The sequence below is a fragment of the Psittacula echo genome, assembly GCF_963264785.1.
Source record: "Psittacula echo genome assembly, chromosome: 6".
NCBI lineage: Eukaryota > Metazoa > Chordata > Aves > Psittaciformes > Psittacidae > Psittacula > Psittacula echo.
The window spans coordinates 24968816-24992424 of NC_137743.1; the positions used below are offsets into that span (position 1 = coordinate 24968816).

Sequence of the window (23609 nt, forward strand, 5' to 3'; positions counted from 1 at the left end):
TGCAAAGCGCTTTTTCTTTTCTTCCCTTCTCCCTCCCCGCTTTGTGCAGGGCAAGAGGCAGAAGAATGAGCTAAAACGTGCAAATTGGACTTCACATGGCAAAATTCCCCGTTTTCTGGCATGCCCTAAGCAACAGCGAACTTTTCCAAAGAGGAATCTAAGAGTTCTTACAAGCAGCCCACCCCTCCCTCCTGCGGGATTAACCCTTGCTGTTTGGGAGTGTCATGGGCGCACCCTGGCACTAGGCAGAGCCTCACTGCGGTTTTACACCGGGCAGAGGGGCAGGCGAGGCGAGCTGGGCACCCTGTGCACACACAAAGGCTCCTTCCCAGGCCAGGGCGGGCGAGAGCGGCTCCTTGGCGCGCATCCAGCCATCTCCCTCCTGTGCTCACCTTGGGAGCTGAGGGGTAGGTGGGTGCACCCGATCCCGGCTCCGATGGCCCCCAGCCCCCCACGCAGAAGTTGGGGGTCCCTGCCCCACCAGCACAGCGTACAGCTGGGGCAGGATCAGGCCGTGCTAACTCACCCCCAAATGCAGAGCCCTGACCTCTCCCTCCCTGACTCCCCACAACCCAGACCGCTGTGCAACCCAATTGCAACCACTTTTCTCCTTTTTTCCTTTGCTTAAACCGTGAAGATCTGAACTTCTCCCCCCTCCTCTCTTCTCTTCCCCTCCCCATCCTCGCCTTTCCCTTCCCCCTCCTCCTCCTCCCCTTGTCTCTCCTCATAATATTATCCTTGATCAGTGCCCGGGGTTTGAAGCCCAGAAGTCAGGAGCGGTGCTCCCCACCCCCACTGGCTCGAGTGCGCACTGATAGGGCCCTCGCTGCTGGCACCTAGTCAAGCTGAGGTGTCATTGGGATCTCAAATTGCAGCGAGGGGCTGGCAGGCAGCCAGGGGCAGTCTATTTAAAAGACAGCCTGTTCTGCAGTATTCAGTCTCTTTAGAAACTTCTCCAGGGGAAAAGTGTTGGGAGATCTACAAAGTGGATTTTTTTTCCTTTTTTTTCTTTTTTTCCCCCCCCTTCCCCGTTTTTTACCGCTCCTCTGCAGACTTTGCAACAAAACACTCCAACTTTGCAGAAAACTTTTCTTTTTTCTATTTTTAAATTTTTTGCCTTTTCTAGTTGTTGGGGTTTTTTTGTTTGTTTGTTTTTGGGGTTTTTTTTTTCCGCTTCATTTTGCCTTTGCAAATCCTGGAAGAGGAAAGCGGGAGGGTTGAACAGAGCCGATCGAAACACAACTTTGCTTCATACCAGGCTTCCCAGCACCTCGCTGAGTCGGGAGGGACTGTTTCTCTTCCTGCAGAAGAAGAGAGAGGGAAGGGGAGCTTTGCATCCCCTCTTCCTTCTGCTGCGTGTTGGGTTTCTTTTTTTCTACCCCTCTTGACCGCTTTGATGCATTAATAGCAGGACACTGGTTTTCAAGGAACTTTGTTCTCTTCCCACCCTGCCTCCTCCCAGCCCTTTGGGAAGAGTGTGTGTGTGTGCGTGAGTGTGTGAAACCGCCGTCCCACCTCCCCAAATCCCCCTACTCCCCTCCGCCTTCCCCTGCAACCTGTAGGCTGTGCAACCCCTGCAGGCTTTGCTCCCTTCCCCCCCCCCCCTTCCTTCCCCCTCTTGCGCTCCCGCAGATTGCTGTGCGAATTCCCCCTTTCGAGGCGACAAAAAGCAGAAAGAAGGAGAAAAACGGACAAAAAAGACAAAAAGCAAACCTAGAGGCCCCCCCTCTCCCAACGCCAAAAGAAAAGCAGGAGGGTCTCGCACCCCGACAATAAACCCCAGAGTGGGGCGCCTGCACATAGGGGCTGCGCTTTCTGCCCCTTTTACTTCTTGAATTTTTATTTCTTTTTCTCTTTTTTTGCCCCAGAAGGGGCAAGCGGGAAGCCAACGCCGCCCGCCCCCCGCCCGCGGCACCCCCCGCGCCCCGTCCCGCAGTATCCCCGCCGCGATGCTGCTGCGGCTCCTAGTGCTGCTGGGCGCCTGCCCGGGGCTGTCGCGGTGCCTGGGCTCCTTCGTGCAGTGCGAGCCCTGCGACGGCAAGGCGCTGTCGCTGTGCCCGCCGCCGCCGCTGGGCTGCGAGCTAGTGAAGGAGCCCGGCTGCGGCTGCTGCCTCACCTGCGCCCTGCCCGCCGGCCAGCCCTGCGGCGTCTACACCGAGCGCTGCGCCCGCGGGCTCCGCTGCCTCCCGCGGCAGGGCGAGGAGAAGCCGCTGCACGCCCTGCTCCACGGCACCGCCGTCTGCCTCAGCGAGAAGAGCTACCGCGAGCAAGCCAAGGCCGGTGAGTGACGCCCGCCTCGCCCTCCCTCATCTTCCCGGCTGCTTTTCCGTCTGCCCGCCTGCTTTTTCCACCCCACCACCGTCTCCCGGCTGCATTTTTCCCTCTTCCTGGGTGTTCTTCCGTCCCCTCCGCTTGCTTTTCCGCCTTTCCGGCTCCCTTTCCATCTTTCCGCTGGCTTTTCTACTCCCTCCCACTGACTGCTCTTCCCTGCTCCCCCTTCCCCCGCCCCCGGCTGCCTTCCTATTCTTCCGGCTGCTTTTCCATCTTCCCAGGTGCTCTTTCATGCATCCGCTTGCTTTTCCGCCTTCCCGGCTACTTTCCCGTCTTTCCACCCGCTTTTCCATTCCCACTCTTGCCCAGCTGCTCTTCCATCCTCCTTCCCCCGCCGTGTGCTTTTCTGCCTTCCCGGCTGCTCTTCCATTCCCCTCCACCACCACCAGCTGCTTTTCCATCTTTCTGGCTACTTTTACATCTTTTTGCCTGATTTTTTTCGCTTTCTCACATACACACGTATACAGACCCCAGCTGCTTTTCCATCTTTCCAACTATTTCCCCATTCCTCCCCACCCCTTCCACCAGCAGGTTTTCCAAGCCCAATGGTTCTTTTACATCTTTTCTTGCTCCTTCTCCACCACCACCACTTCCCTTGTCTGCTCTGCCATCCTCCTATTGCTTTTCAACCTTCTTTTTCCATCTTTCTGGCTACTCTTCCACCCCTTCCATTTGCTTTTCCATGTTTTCCAGCTGCTCTTCCACTCCCCTTGCTGTTCTTCCATGCTCCTCACTGCTTTCCCATCCTTCTTTCCATCCATGCCCTTGTTGAACCTCCTGTTGCATCATCTCACAGCCCCCCCTTAAATCATCACCTCCTGGTTGCCCTATCCCCAATGGAAAGCTTTTCTTCCGCCACCTCACAGGTGCACCCTCTTAGTCACAGCTGCATCTCAGTCCTTCCCCAGTTGCATCATTTACATCTTTCCTGCATCCCCATCCTCACCCTCTCCCTGACCCCTTTCTCTCACCATATCTTCCACCTTGCTGTGGGGCCCAAATTGACCTCTGCAGCTTGAAATACAGGGGAGGGCAGGGCACCTTCTTGCAACCACCTGCCCCATCCTTAAAGTCGTCAAGCACCCGGGGTTTGTTGCTCAGATTCCCACTTTCCCCTCACCATCACTGCAGCCCTGTCTTCCTGCCTGCTTGCCTGCCTGCTTCTGGACGCCTTTGTTGGGCAGTGGGTTTTAGCCCAGGGAGGTGAAGAGAGCAGGTGCATTAAGGGCAGGGGATCTGCGATTGCAAAAAATAATGATGGCGTCGCTAATAATCAGAACAGGTTAAAAGCAAGCACGAAGGCTGGTGTGGTAGCGCCAGTGCAAAGCCAAGCTTCTGAAATATTTGCACCTTGCACGTGACAAAAGCACGAAAGTAAGCACTCCTCCTCTTTGGCACTCGTTTAACTCCTGTTTCTGGATCCTGTAGCTTGTGCAAGGACGCTTTCCCTTTACTCCTCCAAATACATTTGTATTTCTGCCATAAGGTGAAGAGGAGGCAGGGAGGGTGTCTGCATGGCCAGGGGACTGGGGAAGCACTTGGCAAAAAAAAAAAAAAAACAGAAACAAGCCCCCCGCTTTTTTTTTGTTCCATGAGAAACTCATTTTTGCTTGTTAGCAAGCTTCTGCTCATACCCACGCAATGGGAATCCGTTCCTCCTTCCTAGCACCTAATAAATCTTGATGGTTTTATTATTTTTCCCCTTAGCTGCTTGCAGGCGGTGGTTGTGTTGCTATGCTCCATCCTTCAGGGCAAAACCAACTTCTGTGTGTATAAATTCCCTTCTCCCTCAAATGACAACAAATGTCCAAACTCCCTTAAAGCCATCCAGAAACAGCAAAGCTGAGCTTGGTTTTCTGAAGGAGAGCTGGAAGGGGTGAGGGTTGGGAGGGGACCCACACAGGGCAAAGCCAGGAGCTGCGTTCCTGCTGTGGAGCCCAGGAAGCTGGGCAATAACTTGCTGGCAGCAGAGCTATGTGAAGTATCTGGGAGCGCATCATCCCTGGTGTTTATTTACTCTGCGCATGTGTGCACACAGCCAGGGGCAGGCGCTGTGCTCTGGAAGGCAAACTGTGCAGCTGAAGCCCAGCAGCACCTGGGAAACAAGGGCTGAACTTTCCGCCCATGACACAGGTGCCCCATGCAGGCCAAAGGCATCTGAAAAAGCTGTGGTGCTTCATTCCCAGCAGGAATCTAACTTGGTTCCACCTGCTTTGCTCTTCTCAAGGAAACTAGTACTTTAGCAGGTGGTTTGCGTGAAAACCTTGTAATATCACTGGGTTTGGTTTTGTTGGGATGGGGAGTATCTGTTGAATGAACAAGGAGAGGAATAGGAAAGAGGTTGCAGGTTGGTTGCAAAACCACCCCCCTGGCACTACCTGCACTTCCAGTTTGGACTCCCTGAGCGCTGCAGGGGGCTCTTTTTGACAGGTTTTGTTCGCAGCTAGGAGATGAGCCTGGATCCAAAAGGCTGCTGCAAGAAGCTGTGGGAGACCAGCAGGCTCCTCTTGAGATTTGTGAGATTGCAAAAAAGAAAGAAAAAATAAATGAGGAATTCCTGAGGATGGGAGAGGAAAAAAACTCCTGGCATTCGACTGGTAGCGTGTGAGAACAAAGTATATTTTCATAGGCGTGTTCCTAAGCAACGGGGCAAGGAAAGAAATTAAGTTTGACTTGAACTTTCTGGCCTCTGCCAGTTTGGCCAGCAGTGCAGGGACCATGTGCTGGGGAAGCTGGCCTGACCCTCCCATCTGTCAATGACCAAAATTGGCCCTGAGCTGTGAACCACTGAGAAAGAATCAGCACTCTGCAAAATAAACTATGTGACAGCAGCAAGGACTAGATCAAACTGCATTTCTATCTATTCCTGCTCTTGGCGCTGGCCAAGTTCAAAATCACAGATGCTTTCCTCTTTATAGTTGAGGTGGAGAAGCAACAAGCGGTATTGCAAGAGCCCAAGCCTGGGAGGCTGGGCTTGGCTCTTCTGTAGACCAGATGTCTTGCCTGAGGATAAGATGCTCCCGGGTACCATGCCTCAGTTTCCTCATCTTTAAGCTGGGCACAGCTGTACTGACAAATGCTGGACCTACTGAGCAGAATATGTTCATGGTTCGCTGAGAGGTCGGAAATGAAAGAAAGCGTGGGATTAGAGGGCTTTGGTAAGGCTCATTTTAAGTAGACCGATATGTAGGTACTGACGGGACAGTCCCTGTAATCCTTCCTGGCACAACTGTCCTTTACTGAAAGCCAAACATTATGGCCGTAATGGACTGTTCCTGGTAAAAAAGCATGAATGAGCTTCATTTATGGCACAGGCTGCAGGATTCTGTGTTTTCTCTGTTTTGTTTAGGTTTCCTTTGAAATACACCATGTCTTTCCATTTTTCTGCCCCATGCTCCTGCCAGACTTCCTCCTGCTGAGACAGCAAGGTCATGCCGAGTGCCAGGGAGTGGAGGGCACAGATTGGAGCCTGCTGCCCTTAAAAAGGCTTGTGGAAAAACAAAGGTTGTCAAATATTTCCTTCTCCTCTCTCATTCCTGCTCTCTTTCTAGAAAGCGAGCAAGACTTGGCAAGTTTCCGCACGAAACTGTGAGCCAACGATAACCAGGAGGGGAAAGGAGGGGGGTTGCAGAATTAGCCCTAAGAAAATCATCTTTGCTGCGTCAGCTGGAAGTAGGCGGAGGAGGAGCGCTGCCGAGCCCAAGTTTCCTGCGGCGCATGTTCGGTGCAGTCCTTTATCCCTCCACAACTTATTCCCCCCCCCCATTTCTCCTTCTCGCGCTCTTGTGCTCCCTATTCAGGGACGCAGGGCTTCAGGAGTGAGCAATGGGGATGTGGCAGGGCAGGTGGGCAGCTGAGGTCTGGGGTCCAGGGTGAGGGGGAAGGTTAGGGCAGGGGTCGTGGGAGCGGGGCGCTTGGGATGCACCGTCTTGCAGCCATGTGTTGCTCAGGGAGGGACCCGGCTGGTGCAAGCGGCAGGTCCTTTGTGCGAAGCAGCTCCTGAGCTGTCAAGGCAAAAGCTAGTAGCAACAGGCCTGCAAAGCCTCAGATCTGAAACAGGAAAATCTCCATTTTTCTTTTGATCTGAAGTTTCAACAACAATAACAATATATTAAAAAAAAAAAAGTGAAATCCATCAGGTGCCAGCGAGAGCTGGGTTTCTGCGGTGTGTGTACGGGGGAGGGAGGGATGGGGTGGTTCAAACAGGAAAGGAGGGGCCTTGGCTGGAAAGATTTTTCTGCAGCCTGGTTTCTAAGGAAGGAGGGAGAATATTAAGTAGTTGATCCAAATGAAATTCCTGCCGGGTGCCAGCAGAGTTCACCGGAGAAAAGACGTGGCTCTGTGCGTGCGTGCATGCATGATAGATCTGGTCCCCAGCTCCCGCACAGCGCTGTCAGCCTGGACCCGCTCCAGGTGAATGAAGGGAGCCCCTCCAGAGCCTGTCCTGCTGCAGGGGAGAGCTGAGGCTGGCCTTAAATGAGATCTCCCGCAAACCTGAGAGGTGGCTGTGTGCCTCCTCGCGTCGGTATTTAAGCACCAGCATCCTGTGCCCAGATGTCTGTCGCGGCTTTGGCACATCAGTGTGTGACCAGAGTTGTGTGCAACTGGAAGCGTTTGCGTGATTGCGGGTACAGGTGTCTCCTCAGGCCCAGAAGAAGGGAGTAGGAGAGCTCGGGTATGTTTTGTGCCAGCTTCAAGACAGCCCCTGGTTTCTTTTGTCGCGTAGTTTGGCTCACATGTGTCAGGGCAGACAGGGAGGAAGAAGAGAAGTGAGCAGGCACTGCCTTGCTCAGAGTGTGGTCCTCTGCTTCCTCCTAACGTTCGCTGGAAGTTTTACTCATGCTGGGCTGAGAGACATCACAGATGTGAGAGTAGCTGTGGGAGTTTTTACAGCGGGGATGGTTCTCTGTGCTCTTCACCTAAACTGGAAAGCCTGGGAACACTCTGGGAAGGGGCAGGAACCTCCACCCCCTCCTCTGCTCAGCAGGTGAGCTGCTAAGAACAGCTGCAGCTCATTTCACCTCTGTTCAGTTACAGGGGAGATAAAAGGGCCCAAGACACAGCAAATCTTGCCTATTTTTTTACCAAGCACTTAGTAGTGCTGGTTTAAGGTCAGACATAAATGGAGAATTTGGCTGGAACACACCTGCCCTCAATGTGGGCTGCAGAGCAGCAGGATTAACATGCACAGGAAAGATATGCCTGTGAACATACACACACATGTACCATGTTGACACACCCACACATGCCTGCACAATGGTTTAATGTGTGCAGATACACACACAGAGCACTTTTGTCTCTCGGGCAGAATGGTTTTCAGGGAGCACACGCAAACCTCTCTTAGGTGCAGTGGTTCTGCTTATGAGTGGCACACCAGTATTTTGACATCAAGACTAGATACTGGCATACAGACCAGCCTACCCTATTCGCCCACTGAGGGCTGAGAAATGAGATGCTGCAGGTGAGCATATCAAACAACAGGAGCCAAGGAAGGAGACAGATGCAAGATACTCCTCCCAGACAGCTGTGTGGATCTGAACTCACCCCCTGTGCTTGGTAGTGGCTTGTGTTTTTTGGGATAGAGCAAGTCTACGTTAGTTAAATACCTTGAGAGATATCCCAGTGAAGATGGAGATTGCAGTTTGCAGAGGGCAGCCAGTCCACCTCCTGCCCCATGCCAGGGCTGCAGGATATGTGCAGAAGGCAGTGGTGCCTGGTGGCATCAGTGGAGATCATGCTAGGGGCACTGAAGGAGCTGGGACCCTTCAAACTTCTCTTTGCCCAGGCAGCAACAACTGGCCTTTGGGAAAGTGAGAAGAAGAACTTAATTGGGAAAAGATAGCAAAGCTGCTAAGATGTGGCAGGCTGAGGGCAGGAGGAAGAAGCAGCAGGACCTGAAGCCATGGTGCATGCACAAGTCAAAGATGATCCAAAGAGTTTGGCTTGGGTGAACTCACTGGCAGCCAGTATAATAATCACCTAGTCATTTGTAAGGAGATTTTTTACAGGCAGAAAGATAGATACTATCTGTTTATCCTCAGGACGGGTGTAGCTGAAAGTATGAGGAAGCTCTGCTGGCGAGGAGGAGGAGGGATATTTGGTGCCCGCATTCTGGGATCCCCTAAAACCTGGGTCTACTGGGTCTATATAGCAAGAGCCTCCACACTGAGTCTCCTGTGGGGCTGTTCCATAACTCCTGGGCCTGGGGGCTGCCTGTTTGAGATGACTGGGCATGGGTTGTGCTTGATGCCTCGGCCCTTCCTGGAAGGCTCACATCACATCTGGTGATGAAGGAGTGACATCCCCATCCTCTCGCCACTCAACCCCCGCAAGACATGCTCTTCTCCCTCAGCTGTGTAGCCAAGGCAACTCTCAGCAAGATGTGGGTTTTGAGGTGGCTCTTTGATGCTAGTGATCTGAGGGAACCCCTCAGTGTCAATCCGCTGCTTGCAGTTAATCCCAGCAGGAGCCAGCATAATGTGTTTGCAGAAATTTGGGACTTTTGTTGGTTTGATGTGGGCAAATTTGCTCTCAAGGAACTCAAGGAAGCTGTTTCTCAACATGTTTTGATGGGTCTCCTGTCTGTTTATGATCTTTCCAGGACAAGTGTGCTAACTGTCCATCAATCCACGTCTTTTAGATATCAGCTTTTGGCTAGGAGACCACACCTGCACTGAGCAATGCCTGCAGGAAGGTCCAAGCGTTGCCTGAGGGGAGAGAGATCCAGTCGACAGGCTAAACCCTCGGAAGGCATCTTAAATGTATGCCTGTGGAGTCAGTGGGCATTTCATGTGTTGTACGCATAAAGCCTTGCTCTCACTATTACCCTCATTCTGTAGAACCCTCAGATATTCTCACAATTTTTCCCGATGCCTCCACCCCAGTGGTACTGCCTCTTTCATGCAGAATTTGGGAAGGAGGTGTCAATACCCACCACCACAAACCGGCATATCATTCCCTATTAGCCTGGCAGGGCTTGATCCTGCAAGATGCTGAGCACCAGAGCATCACAGATTGGGGCAGCTAACCTCCTCCATGGGAGCCAGCCACCTCAGTCCTCAAAGGTCTGCAAGGCCAAAGCAGAAGATTATGTTGGGTTAGGTAGGATTGGAAAGCTCTTAGCAGCTGTCTGCCTTAAGGGCTGTTGGTTTGTTTGCTTGCTGGATGGACACAGCTGGCTGACTGATGGAGATAATTGTTACGTTGATGGAGATAACTGGTCTGGTTGCTGTTTAAAGCAAGAAGGTTATCCTGAGAGGTACTTCAGGAAATGATCCTTTAGCTAACCAAGAGAGGGAATGTGTCATAAAGGTAACTTTGGATATAAGTTGGCCAATAGTAGTAATTCCTTTGTAGAAAACTAGTAGAAATATTTTCTTTTTCCAGATTCAGATAGGATTCAACCTCCAAAGACAATTAAATCAACAGACCCGTTTATTATTCATGCTTAAGAGATCAGATGTTATGCACTGGACTAATGAAAAAAATCTAGTAATTAAGCAAGCCAGGGAACAACTGGCTTGCAGAACCCGCCTCTCATTTTTTAATTTAAAAGAGATGCTGGAAAAGAAGTTTTGTTAGGGAGGGACTGCATAGTTTTTATAACTGTCCAGCAGTCAGTTATGGTGCTGCCACAGCCACAGTTGTGTCTTAGTAATGTCTAAATACACAGTGGCATACAGTCGCTTTGCTTTGACTTGTGGCTTCAGCTTTCCTAAAGAAATAGCAGAAATGGGTGAAATTTTACTGCATCATTTCATAACCATTTCAGTGTTCAGTTATTTAGTTTTGTAATAGCAGAGGTGGCTTGAAGTTGCTGGAATAATTAAGAAGTGCAACAGGGATTTTATTATTCCAAAAAGGCTTTGGACTTGATAACCCTCTGGCAAAGGGTGATCAGTTTTCTTTCTCGGAATTTCACACCACAGACTGGAGGTCTGTACCCTTTGCTCCATCAAAGGACACATATTTTTAATATTGAAAAGCATCTTTGCATTGTGTTGGACCAAATGGAATTGGTTTATTGGTATGCAGTGATCTAGTGTAAGGAGGGAAATGATTAGGAGAGACAAGAGTCATCTGCCAGGATCAAGCTTGGGCAAGTTACTGCTTATCAGTATTGTCAGAGTGTGAACATCAAACTTCTGCTACTTTTTTGTGGTACTGCTTAGGTGGACTGAGAGATTAAATAATGAGCAGGCCTACTCCAGGTGAAGGTTTTCTGAGAGAAAGAGCTGTTAAGAAAGTAGAAGGGAGTCCTGAGGGCATAGGTGGAAATCTCATCGCTCGGAACTTGTAAAAGTCAGGTTGGACAGTACATGTGACATTGTGTCATCTGGTGCTGACGCAGGGTTGAGCAACGGATGATCTCACACGTCCTTTCCATCTAGTTTAAGGCAGAGCTGTGAAAGTCAGGCTGAGGGCCTAGAAATTAATCCAGGTTAGGCTGGAGGTTGCAATCACAGCTGCACACCTGAAATACTTGTGGTGTTCCACCAGTTTTCACCCTGCACCTGATACAGATGCATCTGCACACTCCATCTGATATGCCTTCACCTCTCTTTGGGGCAAGCAAAGGGTTTGGCTTTCTTGGATCTTCGAGTTACTGGCTGCTATATATAACATAATTGGGGATGGGTCTTTTGATGGAGACTACCAGCCTCCAGCGAGAGCAGCATCTCCTGGATTCAGTTCCAGTAAATCAATTGTTAAATCTTCTGCTTAATACGAAACTAAATCAGATTCAAAACCCTGACCAAAAGGAAAAAGCCACCTTCATCCGTAAGCAGGCCAGAGAGCTTAGCATAAACTGTAGTGGCTACTTTCACAGTACATCCTCTTCTCAGGATCATCTCCTTTAATACAGTCTTCCCGTCAGTTGTACAGTGTTCATAGTACTGCTACAATATCCACAGTGATATCCCAGCTTTTAATAGCCACCAGCAACAGTCTTCTTGGTTATGCTTCTAAGGTCTTCTTAGCACCTGGCTCTACAATGATTTGTCAGATTTGAGTTTCAGTGGTTAGAATAGCATCGGCATCATGGCAGCATCCTGCTTTCAAGTCCAGGTTCCTTGACAGTGCTTGTATATTGACACCAACCTTCAGCTGAGTTTTAAAGACAGACCCCACATAGTCCAAGAGGGCAAAGCTACCTAATCTTTTCCCTGGTGACATTTCCTCCATCACTGCTGTACAGCTGCCTGCATCCAAAGAAGTCCCCATGTTCTCTTCTTTCTCATATAATAATTATAGTTGATGGACGCTATTGGAGTTCTATTCCAACCCATCACACCTCCTTCTTTCCTAAGGCCACGGCAAGATTTTTTTCAAGTGATCTCTGATGACCAAATGAGCAGTTCACGCCCTTTTGTTTCTATTCAGAAGATTTGAAAGCATGTGAGTTTTCTAAGTAGGGTTTCCTTTTTATGACACAGATAAGCCCCATGGAGAAACTACTGGTAAACAATTCAGTGATGCTGTTAAGAGTTACTCCAGATTTTCCTCACCTTTACTGTCAGTTGGACAGAAACTGTCATGCAGTCTTCTTCCCTGAGTTTTCTTTCTTTGTTCGTTTCTGCTCTTAATTCCTTGACAGCCTGGTGGGGTTTTTGCCTCCTTTATAACAGCCAGTGGAATATGCTACTAGGGTGGATTTGTTGGAAAAGATGCAAGACTAAGAAAGACAAATTATTTCATCCTTTCAGGAAGGAAGAATATGTCTTGGTCACTATGATATTGAAAGATGATTTATTTAGATTTCTCTCGGTCATTCTTCAATTCAGCTCTCAGCTTCTTCTGCAGTTTCAGCATATGGAATGGGGAACATCTGCAGTCTCCAGATGATGTGAAGGAAATATGTTTTATCTTCCTATCATCAGTGCATCAGCAACAGGAGCTTCTTGATGTAAATCTAATCCTGAAATACTTCCTTCCCCTCCACTTGGCAGTTCAGTTCACTGGAAGATAACTTTGTTAAGGAAATGTCAGGCTGATACCAGCAGCTGTCTAGAAACAGAGTGCCTGCAATTTTGCATGATCAGCATTCATTTAATTGAAATGGATGGATGTTTGTTCATGTTCTTACCAAAGGGAAAAGCTCTGGAAAGTTTCCCAACTCTTTTACTGGTTAGACATTTTGGGTTCCCTCTTGCATAGAAATGGTTGTCAGTGACAGCCCAAAGTCTCTGGCCATGCAGCCTGTTGACCCATACCCTTACCTGGTCTTGGTGCGTCATGTATATGCATTGCAAACTCCCTTTGCTATAGCCTTTGCTGAGAATTGATCATAGCCAGATTTGGGAGCTCTCTGGAGAGAAAGAGGTGGATCAAAGACAACACCTCTCGGTGAGCCCTAGTCCTTGCTTGTACATGCTAGATCAGAAGCAGCCGAGCCCACCAGCTGGTGCCCATCCTTGGCTCTTCCAGCACAGCAAGGTTGCTTAGAGTCTGTCAAACTAACTTCTAACAATGTATAGGGAGCTCCTATACATTATGGAGCTCCCCATTTCTAAACCTGCTTTTCTCCTTGCACTGGAGAGTTGCTCCCAGAGAGTTTTATTTTGTGGCTGCAGCAAGAAAAGGCAAGTCAGGAAAGCACCATTTGGCACACAGCAACACAGATCCTTCTTTACACTTCCAGTTCCCATAGCTGTACATCTCCCACCTCCATGGCACTTGCTGGCACTGCGGAGAAGTGGTGCTGACCCAGAGATCCATTCCTACAGATAGGCTCTGCGCTTCCAGAGCAGACCGAAACATGAGCTGGTTCCCTTGAGAGCTCCTTTCCCACATGCTGAGCTGTATTTCTCCCCCATCCAGCTCTGTACGAGGACACCGAGGTCATCAGGACAATGATCTCCCTTTCCCATGAATCCTGTGTGAACCTGGGGGCAGCCCAAGCACCTGATATTCACGCTCTGCAGGTGAGCCCTGCCTGATGCAGCAGAATCTGCATCCACAGGTTTCTGCTGAGGAGACATTACTCTCCTGAGAAAGAGCTGGTCTTCCAGGAGAGTTCAGCAAAGCCCAAACAATAACTTCAAAAAAAGGGCAGAGTATGACAGTGTAGCACATCCCTCTGCTATCCGTCCCTGCTCTCTGAGGCTTGTAAGGTATTCCTGAGCTGTTCCCAAGCATCCTTCTGGCTCTTGGATTAATAAAATGGAGATAAGTTTAACCCAGGGTTGTCCTTCCAGCCCTCTGGCAGCTTTTTCACCTCTTTTCTGAGCCTGGTCCCACTGCTCCATATCCTTCTCTTAAAAAGTGTCTCTGTGGGACAAGAGAGTGAGGTCCCAGGAACTTTCAGCATGCTGTCACAGGGATATAAGGTACTGGAATACCCCTGAGCTCTCTTCCAAAAGCTTGTATGGCTTCTGGGACATGGACTGTTTGGACTCTGATCATATGTCTTTGCAGGGGACTGGGCATGGTGGGGTATAGTTGGTGTTTTTGTGGGCGCTTCATGATGCTTTGACTGCTAAAGACTTCCTTCCATGCTCTGCAAATCACAAAGGTGATTTGCCGCCTTTGGCATTTGTTGGGATACCTAATTCCCAGTGAAGAACACAGGGTCTGGGTTTTCTTACCACCACCCCTGTGCCTGTAAAACAGTTTGTCACTGCCGCCCGCAAGAGCTACGTAACAGAGCTATGTAACAGCTGCTGCAAGGGGACCAGTACTAAAGAGGTTGTAAGATTTATCTTTCTTAACTTCAGATCTTTGGAAGCTAAGAGTGACCATTGGAGGTACAGGAGGAGAGGCTGCAGCCTCCAGAGATATGTTGTTCCAACCTAAAATCAGCACCCAAGGCAAATGATGGAGCTGGTCACAATTTGGAGGGTGCAGCATCTCTGCAATGAGTTAGACATGGAATTTAGTCATCCAGCAAAGCCCAGACACTTCTGTATTAGTAGATGGGTATTATTTAACCCAGATCTGTCATAAATGCCTGTTGCACATTGTTGGGACTTGGGGGCGGTGGGGTGGCAGTCCAAGCAGGGCTGCTGTTTTCCTATCCTTCTCAGTGTGTGGTGTCTCCTCCCAGTTTCTCACCGCCCACGAGCATCACCAGCGTGCTCCCTCGCCAGTCCCTGCTAGATGAGCCATGCCGGCCTGCTGCCGAGTCCCCACCAAAGCACAAAAGTTCGTCGAAAGTCCAAGATACATAGCAGCTGGCTCTGCAGCAGCCAACACCCTGGGCTAGCAAGGGACCGGCCAGAGCCTGCATCCCCAGCCCTGGCTGCTCCTCCTCTGGTGGGTGCCAGACAGCCTGGGGCTGGGCGGGCGCCTGAGATCACTGCCTGACCTCACCAGGGTGGTGATCTGGGCTCAGTGACCCCAGCCCCGGGCACAGCACCTGAGCCGGCTTCACTGCCCACCCTGCAGGGCTGTGCACAGGGCTGGAGGTCATTCACTGCTGTGCTAGGGTTGTGCCTGCAATGGGACCGTAAATGAGCTGTTCTTCATTAGGGCAGTGAAAGCTCCCTTCTGGGCTGATCTTTGTGGCCTCCAGGGAGCTCAGGAATGCTTTTGCTCAGTTGTGCTCTCCAGCTGCCAAAGGGCGCGAGATGAGATGAAATGACCCTCCTTGCTCCACATCCCTGCCCTGCCTGCATTCTGAGCATGTAAACACAGCGGCTGACCCTGTGTGCTGATCAGGAGGGAGAGATCTTTATTTTCCCGTCATGGGCACAGGTCCAAGGCTGGAGAAGAACTTGCCTGCCCATCCCAGCAGGTTTTGGTGTAGGTTTGGTACATCCCCTCCTCTGGATTGGGGACAAGTGGGGAGGGCAGCTGGGTGAAATGCATGAGCAGGGTTTTTACCAGCCAGGGTCCTGAGCACAGACTTCTGCATAAGACCGGGACTGAAGAAAAATAGGTACACCTCTAATGTGATTTCCAATAAAACACTGATTACAGGGAGAGCACTGACATTCCTCTTCTCCCAGCCACAGGGAGCCGGGGAAGCTGCTTTACATTGCCCAGCACTAAGCAGTATCATAAGGGATGGGGGAGGAAGGAGAAATGGGAGGATCCTGCCCCTCTGGCAAGTACAGGGAAGAAGACAAACATTGATTTCAGCACTTACTGCCTCTGCCTGTGTGTGTGTAAAGTCCAGCAAGAAGACACAAGCAACCAGCGTGGGGCTGGGCAGATAATGGAGCCATGGTAGATAGGAGTCTGCAGCTGTTTGTGCTGGTGACCTGTTGTTATGGGTGAAGCTCAGAGGGAGTATCCATATCTGGCTCTGATTAGTACTTTGGGGTCCTGATCAATGAGAACTGCAGGAAAAAATCCCTCCCTCTCTCTCTCTGCCTCTCCCTTAAGTTTCTTCCTTTCTCCATCACTAGCCACCAGCTGCCTAGGTGTGTTATCCCAAAATGTTTTCCCTCCCTTCAAAAAGAAAGCCGAAATGTCAGAGATCACACAGCCAGATTTGAAAACCACCATGCTGTAAGCAGTAATGGAATGGAAACTGGGGTCATCCAAAGACAGCTGCCACCAGGGCCCAAATTTACAAAGAGCCCATTGGAAAAGTGGGGTGGTAGCATAACTCGTGAAGTCCTGCAGCTGGGGATATGCCCTCCATGGGCATAGTGGGAGGTAGCACTTAATGTTGAGGGTAAATCCTCCTCCATTGGAGAGTGGAGGCGTTGTGCACCATTGCACTGTGCTATTCAGTGGGAGACTGCTCTATAATCAACAATGTTTCACCCCTGGATAATGTAAGCCTTGATTTCCATCTTGCAATGAGCACTTCTGAACAGAGATGGCTGAGTTTGGGGATGGAGGAAAGACAGGGAAACTTCTCAAAGTCTCCACCAGTGACATTTGTCATTCCTATGGTAGAGGTTTAATTGAGATCCCGGTTAAGTCTTCCTCCAACAGCTTTCTGCTCAAGTGGTGTGTTATGCTAGTGCTTACACTGTAAATAGTAATAATCATGATAATAATCAAGAGCAAGGTTGTGCTATGGTTGTGCTTGTTTTTCTTAAGGTGTATGTGGCTTTTGGGGGAGGTTTTGAACAGGACAGCAAGTTCTCTAGCAGTGGTCTGTGGAAGTAACAAGCATGGATCATTACCAGACGCAGTCAATAAGATACTTTCCCTACTTTTCTGCCAGAAACCAAGGAAAACATGTTACAAAAATTCCAGCCATTTGGATAAAGCTTCCTGCTCTGCTCTGTAAAGTCAGCAGTGTCAGGCAGTGTTCCCACTTGCCCCGCACCCACGTGTGAACACACACCCCTGCCCTGTGGGGAACTCACACATTTCCAACACATCTGAAGTGTGGAAGCACCCGGGCTGGGTTTTGGCCCAGATGCAGGAAAGTGCCTGGGCTGCTCTGGGTGGTATCTGTTGAGGACAGCAGCCAGACAGACAGAAGCAGTTTGCAGCTTTCCAGAACTGTACCTGGTATTTTGCTACACTGCATCCTTTGTGGGTAGGCAAAGTGAATGGGTTGGAAACTGCTCCTGCTAGAGAGCTCCTTCTGGTCAGTCCAGGGTGGGGAGAGGGACCGTGGCCTCAGCCTGGGACAGAGGACAGTCCACACTCTGCTATGAGTATTTTCTGTCTCTCAGGGCTCATGGGAGCCTGCATGGATTTGGACATTAACACCACAGTCCTTCTGGCCTAGCCTGTGTCAGGACCATATGCAGATGCTCACCCCTTTTTCCCTGGGTCCTCCATGGGCACCACAGCATCAGATCAGACAAAAGGCCACAGGCTGGCTTTGAGTTGTGTTTAGTCTCCTGCTTTGGCTGTATGGTCAACATCCTCTTCAGGTGGCTACAGCTGAAGTCTCATCTGCAGAGTAACCAAGCATCCTTGTCTTGGCCAGCAATGTCATTCTTCTGTGTGGCCAGTGAGCCTGGGACTTCCTCCTGAGAAAGGGTGGAGGTGTGAAAGCCATCTCCTGCTTCCCAGTGTCCCCAGGCTGGGAATATGGTGAGCAGGGCCTTCCTGCCAATGCCTTGTGCCCATAGCTGAAATAGAGACATGCAGCATGCTCTGTCTCTGCAAAGAGCTGCCTGCCTAAAACCCAGTCACTGGTTTGGCAAGGTGGGTGGGAGCAGGCAGAAAAGGTCTGTGCAGCGGGCCAGATGCCGACAGCAAGGGAGGAGGAACTCCAGCCTCCTTCCTCAGTCACAAACAGGCACAATTAGGGCTCTTTTGGGGAAACTGGGAGTTGCTGCTGCTGGCATCTCCTCAGGAGCAGAGGTGCAGCAGTGCCAATGCTGCCTGCCACAAGCCAGCCAGGGTGGCAGATGGAGGTTAATGGACAATCTGGAGGGTGAGGATGAGTGTAGGGGCTCTGGAAATGCTGACAAGCATGCCTGGTCCTGGCTGCTGGTTGATGAAGGTGATCCAGCCAGAAGGCGAAGGGGGGCACTGCAGGGTGCAGTCCGCCCTGGCTCTGCCTTTCCCTCTCCTGTTGGCATCAGGAAGCTCCCTCACCAGCTGCCCAGAGCTTGTCAGGAGCTTCTGTGTCAAGAGACCTCTGCCCTTCAATTTGTCAAAATTGGCTTGTTAGTATCAAATTAGGGAATAGATAGGTGTGTGAGCAGGGAGTGCTTCAGCCTTGTTGCTGAAGGAAATTAGGCTATAAAAATCATCAGAGGGTGGATGAAAAGGATCCCTCCAAGGCATCCACGGGGTTCTCACTGGGAATTAAAGACCTGAACTAGACACCACTGCTGAGCAGCAGACGGAGGAGTCCTACCACATCCCTTGCTGTGTTGCTGCTTGACCTGTGGGTGCCAGGGAGAGTGAAGAGGGTCTCTTCCAGGTGCCTTTTTGGTCCCACACTGGACTCAGGCTAGGAGCTAGGCAGCTTTCCATGCATGCTAGCTCTCAGCTCCCTCTGCAGAGCACTGGGCTCCTGCGACTCCTTCCCGTCTCCCCTTGCTGAAAGGGCTCCACGTTAGTCCCCAGCTTGCTCTGGAGCAGCTTGCAGGAAGCAGGGAAATAAGGTGTTTTCAGAGGCTGAAGCTGCTGACCATGTGAGTAGGCTGAGCTGCTGCAAACACCCATTGCACCTCAAGTCCTGGGGACTGGATGCCCTGTGCTGTTTTTCTGACTGACCCTCACTGCCTTGTTTGTTATTTTAGGTTTGCCTAGGTAGCTGTGCCTTTTGTGTTTGTTATTGCAGAGGTAATGAGCTGTGTCCCTCTTGTGTGATTGCAGGGTTGCCTGCCCCGGTGTGAATCCTGCCCTTAATTATGGTCAGTCGAGATGCCCTGGCTCTGCCTTTTGTGGCTCTGGCAATGTGTGCCAGAGGGGATTCCCGGGACAGATCACAGCATGCTTCGTTGCTGTGGAAGGGCTTAGTCACTGCGGCTGTCTCCCGTCTCTTTTCGGACCTTGGGTGCTGCAACTTCTTTGAGGCAAAGCATTCACTTCTGCTGCACCTTGTACAGTGACATTTCCTGGAGAACAAGATCATTCCCAGTTACAACAATCTATTCCCTGTCCCTTGTCTGTTATCCCCTTATAATAGAGGAGCCCTGACCTGTAGGGCCTTTGAGTCCTGCAGCAAGAAAGAAACCCCAGGCATATGCACATCGTGGGGCAAAATGGCAAGAGGACCCTGTCCTGAAGAGACGTGCGAGTCCTGGGGATGGTGCATGGTGTCATTTAAGTAGTGTGGGCAGTTAGAAGGGTGCTGAGTCTGAGATGCTGATCCAGCGCTGTTCTTGTGGAAGGAGAAAACAAAGAAAAGTGCTGCTTTAACATATAAGTGGCCGTGGAAAACTTCCGGGTTCTGCTGGGAGAGAGCAGGTTCACCTCGTCAAGGAGGAAGAAGAGACGGAGATCCGTGGCAGGCTTGAGGACTCAGTGACCAGCCTGTCCCGTGGGCCACCTCCAAGACGCCGTTGCGATGTATGTGATGGGCCAGTGCTGCCATCTGCCGCTGAGCAGCGCGTCTGGCCGTGTCTGTGCCTGTCCGCCGTCACCGGGCATCCCCAAGGCAGCCCGGTGGGGCAGAGGCATCTGCCTTCCCCCTGGGCGGCATCTGGGCTCCGGGGAGCAGCCGGTCTGCAGGGAGATTAATGTTTGCCTTGTTGGGGAGGGAGGTTATCTGTCTTTATTCTCATCCTGAGCCTTTTGTCCAAACAGTGATGTTGGTAGGGGGGCAAAATTAGTTCCCTGCTGACTTCACCATAGGGTTGCAGGAGGGAATGAGCCGGGTTCACTGGCATTGGAGTCGTGGGAGACACCTTGCAGGGAGGGATTTCAATGACTCTATGCTTTTCCTTCTGCTGCTGTGGGTTTCCCTGTGCTCACCCGCCAGACCTAGCACAAGCCTGGTGTTAGTGTGGGGTTGCTGGGAACCAGGGGCTGGGAGAGCAGGAGCCTCAAGAGCTTTAAACTCTATTCCAATTTAGTCCAGAAATAACCCTTTTTCACTCTGGTGGCTGTACTAAATGTCACAAGTCATCTAAGTTTAGACTGTCACCAGCTCGCTCCTATATATAACCACACAGTGCCCCTGCCTGCATCCTGCTGGCACAGGTCACGCTGGAGCGATCTGAGGGATCTATAGGAAGGCAACTGCCATGGACAGAGCCTAAACGTGCTGTCAGTACCATTGGTGGCAGCTGCAGGCAGGCAGCTTTGCTGTCACCCCAGGCTTTGCTGGCTGCTTAGTGCGTGCTAGCAGACAGGGGCTGGTTCAGTCCTGTCAACATGGGGCTGCAAGTGGAATTCCCAGGAGATCCCAGCACTTGTCAGCCACATCTTTGGCATCGCTGCTGAAGTGTCTGCCCAGCCAAACAGTGGCTTTGCTGTGTGATTGACCTTGACTTTGGAGTTGTCGCATCTTCGAGCATCCCTGGCTTTTGCTCTTCCATCTCAAGGTGGGGTGGAGTGTGAATTTGTCACTTAATCCTCTCACCATGGCTAGAGAGAGGCTTCTCTGCCACGTTTTGTGTCTCATCTGGTCCTTACTGGGTGTGAGAGAAACCTTCCACCAGTCTTTTTACACTGACACACTGCAAACAAGGGGGGTCTTATATGTAGGAGCCTATCCTAGACACCCAGTTCTTCCATGCCCTCAGATACCTTCCTATCCTGAGCTTGGGGATCACACAAAAGCTATGCCAAGTCCCACACAGTGGAATAAAGGCAGGGCTGTAGGCAGCAGTTGGGAAAGGGATTTATTTGGTCTCTTGTTCCCATCCTGCCTGGTGCAAAGATGTCCTCTGGGGTTGTGCAGGAGGCTCTCTATGCCAAGGCAAGCCCCAGCCAGCTGATGGAGACCTGACAGTTTGGTACCCCTTATTTTCCAGAACGGGAGTCCCGAGAGCATGAGGAGCCGACCACGTCGGAGATGACGGAGGAGACCTACCCACCCAAGGCCTACCGGCCGAAGCATGGACGCCTCTCCGAGCTCAAGGCTGAGGCCCTGAAGAAGGATCGCCGTAAGAAGCTGACCCTGGCTAAGTTTGTGGGCATGGCGGAGAACACAGCTCATCCTCGAGTTGTCATCCCTGAGCTCCGGCAGGAGTTTGAGCTGGTGGGTGCCTTCACCTTCCCTCCATGGGGCTCCTGTGGGCAGGGCACTGTGGGAAGGCTTTGTCCCCCTGGGGAGCAGGTGCCAGTGTGGGGTCAGGGAATCTGGGGGCATTTGCAGCTGGAGGCTTGCTGTGAAGTTCTCCCCTTCTCACACTCCATCTTCTCCCTGCTGGCAGGGTCCCTGCCGCAGGCACATGGAGGCATCCCTGCAGGAGCTGAAGAGCAGCCAGCGGATGGTCCCCCGTGCCGTCCACCTCCCCAACTGCGACCGAAAGGGTTTCTATAAGAGGAAGCAGGTAAGAGCCCCGTGGAGAGATGCTCCCTGCTCAGGGAGGCTTTTTTCTGCTGCTGCCCTGGATGGAAAGTATGGAGGTTTTCCTCTGCTGGGCTGGTGGGGAGGCACATTTAGTGGTGGGTGGCCTTGCTGATGGCGCCATGTGCCATTTGGCCTGCAGCGAGCATCCTGAAGGAGCTTTTCAGGGAGGAGGAAGAGTCAGAGAGCCCTTGGCTGAATTAGCAGTGGGGATGGAGATGTGCTGAAAGCAGAGAGCAGGGGCTAGGTTCTACCCAGGGGATTGCATTGCTGAGGTGAAAGGAGCAAAGCGCAGGAGTGATCCTGGTCTCCAGCACAAGGGAGCCACACAGTGTCTGATAGCCAGCTCCTAATCTCTGCCCTTGGTTGTCTCTGCAGTGCAAGCCCTCTCGCGGCCGGAAGCGTGGGTTGTGTTGGTGCGTGGACAAATACGGCATGAAGCTGCCAGGGACTGACTACCTGAGCGGAGACCTGCAGTGCCACGCATTCGACAGCAGCAATGTGGAGTGAAGTCGCATCCCCTCCCTCCGCCCCATCACTACCTACCCAGGCTCCCTTCCACCCTCCCCTCCACACCTCCCCGCGCCCCACGACTCCGATTCCTTTCATCTCATGTAAGAAGAAAAAAAGACAGGAAAAGAAAAAAGAGAAAGGAAGGAAAAGGAAAAGGGAAAAAAAAGAGGAAGAGAAAGAAAGAAGTAAAGAAAGGAAAAGCAGAAAGAAAAGAAAAAAGGAAGAAGAAGAAATAAAAGAAAGGGAAAAAAAGAAGAGAAAAGGAAAAGAAAGGAGAAAAGAGAAAAAAGAAAAGAAAAAATAAGAGAAAAGAAACGAAGACAAAAGAAAAGAGAAAAGAAAAAAGAAAAGAAAAATAAAAGAGAAAAGGAGAAAAACAAACCCTGAAGAAACTGAGGACTCGGAATCTGCAGCAGCCTCTTGACGACAAGGACTCAGCAAGGAAAGCACAGAGCCAGAGACAAAACAGTTGCGGCCACTCCACCATCCTGCACTGACCCATGCCTCTCCCAGTGCTGCCTGCGCTTCCCTGCTGCTTGAGCAGAGGCTTCCACTTGTAGGAAGCTCTCTGAGTTGGTGGTTTTCCAGTATGGCTTTTAGGCAGGTTGATTTTATTTGGGGGGGAGGAGGAGGAGATAATTTTTGTCTAAAGGGTCTCAAGAGAAAACCTTGTGGCTGCCAGTATCCTCCCTCCTTGCTGCAGTCCTCCAGAGTCTCCTCCCCACATCACTGGGACTCACTTGACTCTAGTTGGTTTCCATCTCAAATGACCGCCGCAGATTGAAGCAGATTTCAACGCATCGGGAGGAGGCATGGGACTGCTGGGTTTTTGTCTGGTGATGAGCCGGGGAGGGAAACACAGCTCCTGCAATGGCACAAATACCCCTGCAAGAATATTGGTGGACTTTGAAATCATCCAAAAAGGAAAGATACCCTTCTCCATCCAGTTCCTCTTGAATGGGAGGTCAGAAATCTTTTTGGACAAGCAGGACTCTGACTGTTGTCCATCCAGGTGTGGAAGCACTTGTTTCCTGCGTGCATGTGTGCAAGCATGTGTGTGCGCAGATGTGGCTTTTCCTCCTTGCAAAACTTTGCCTTGAAACCTGCAATCTGGAGGGCTTCACTCTTAAGCAGGGGGAAAGATGCTGCCCCTCCCAAAGAATAATAACCTGCTGGACTAAGCATGGGAGCAGAGTTACAGAGGAGCATCAGTGCCTGCGGGATCAGGGTCACACCAATGCCGAGGGCTGCATCCAAGCTGACTCCACAGATAACTCCATCACTGTCCAGGCTGAAGCATCTGTACATGAGGACAGGGGAATCGGGGCCAAAACTCTTCACCACCCTTTGCTGCCATGAGGAAGACCAACTATGGAGATTTCTTTTTAATTTTTTTTTTTTTCCACAGCCAAAAAAGTGGTTTGCTCCAGGGAAGGGGAAAACCAAACCTACATTTTATTTTGCATTGGATTTTTGTTAAGGCTGGTTTATAGCCTTCCACATGGGTAGGAAAATGCTGGTCTCTATCCTTTCACTCATGTTGCCACAGCTGACTCCCACCACCCTGCAGTAAGATACTGCAACAGGCCCTCGCCTTAAACGTGGGGACCCCAATCCTTGTTGAGTGACAGCAGCCACCGCACCATGGAGACCCACTGCCTCAGGCATGCTGGCGCAGCCCTCAGCTGCCTTCCTGACTTTGTTTTTCATTTTTACGTTCAATTTCAGGACTCTTGCCTTTTGCTTCCCCATGACAAGGGTCTCTGCGATGTTGCCGCTGGGAGGAGATCCTGCAGCAAAGGAAGGAAAGGAAAGCAAACCATGGCATCTGGCTGCTGCCGTCCCAGTGGGCAAATACACACCCACTATGGACCACATCCCACTGCCACGGCTGGAGCTGGCAGCTGGCACTGGCCAAAGGACACAGCTG

The 23609-nt window shown here is 51.0% G+C and overlaps 1 protein-coding gene across 1 annotated transcript; it reads left to right on the forward strand.

Moving 5' to 3' along the window:
* Positions 1 to 1949: 1949 nt before the first annotated feature.
* On the forward strand, positions 1950 to 23603 carry IGFBP5 (insulin like growth factor binding protein 5; the record flags this gene model as incomplete). The annotated part of the gene is made up of 4 exons (XM_080620897.1): positions 1950 to 2280; positions 20628 to 20854; positions 21030 to 21149; positions 21545 to 23603. 4 exons carry the CDS (start codon positions 1950 to 1952, stop codon positions 21674 to 21676), a joined length of 810 nt encoding a protein of 269 aa, XP_080477023.1. The 3' UTR covers positions 21677 to 23603.
* Between the last annotated feature and the right edge of the window lie 6 nt (positions 23604 to 23609).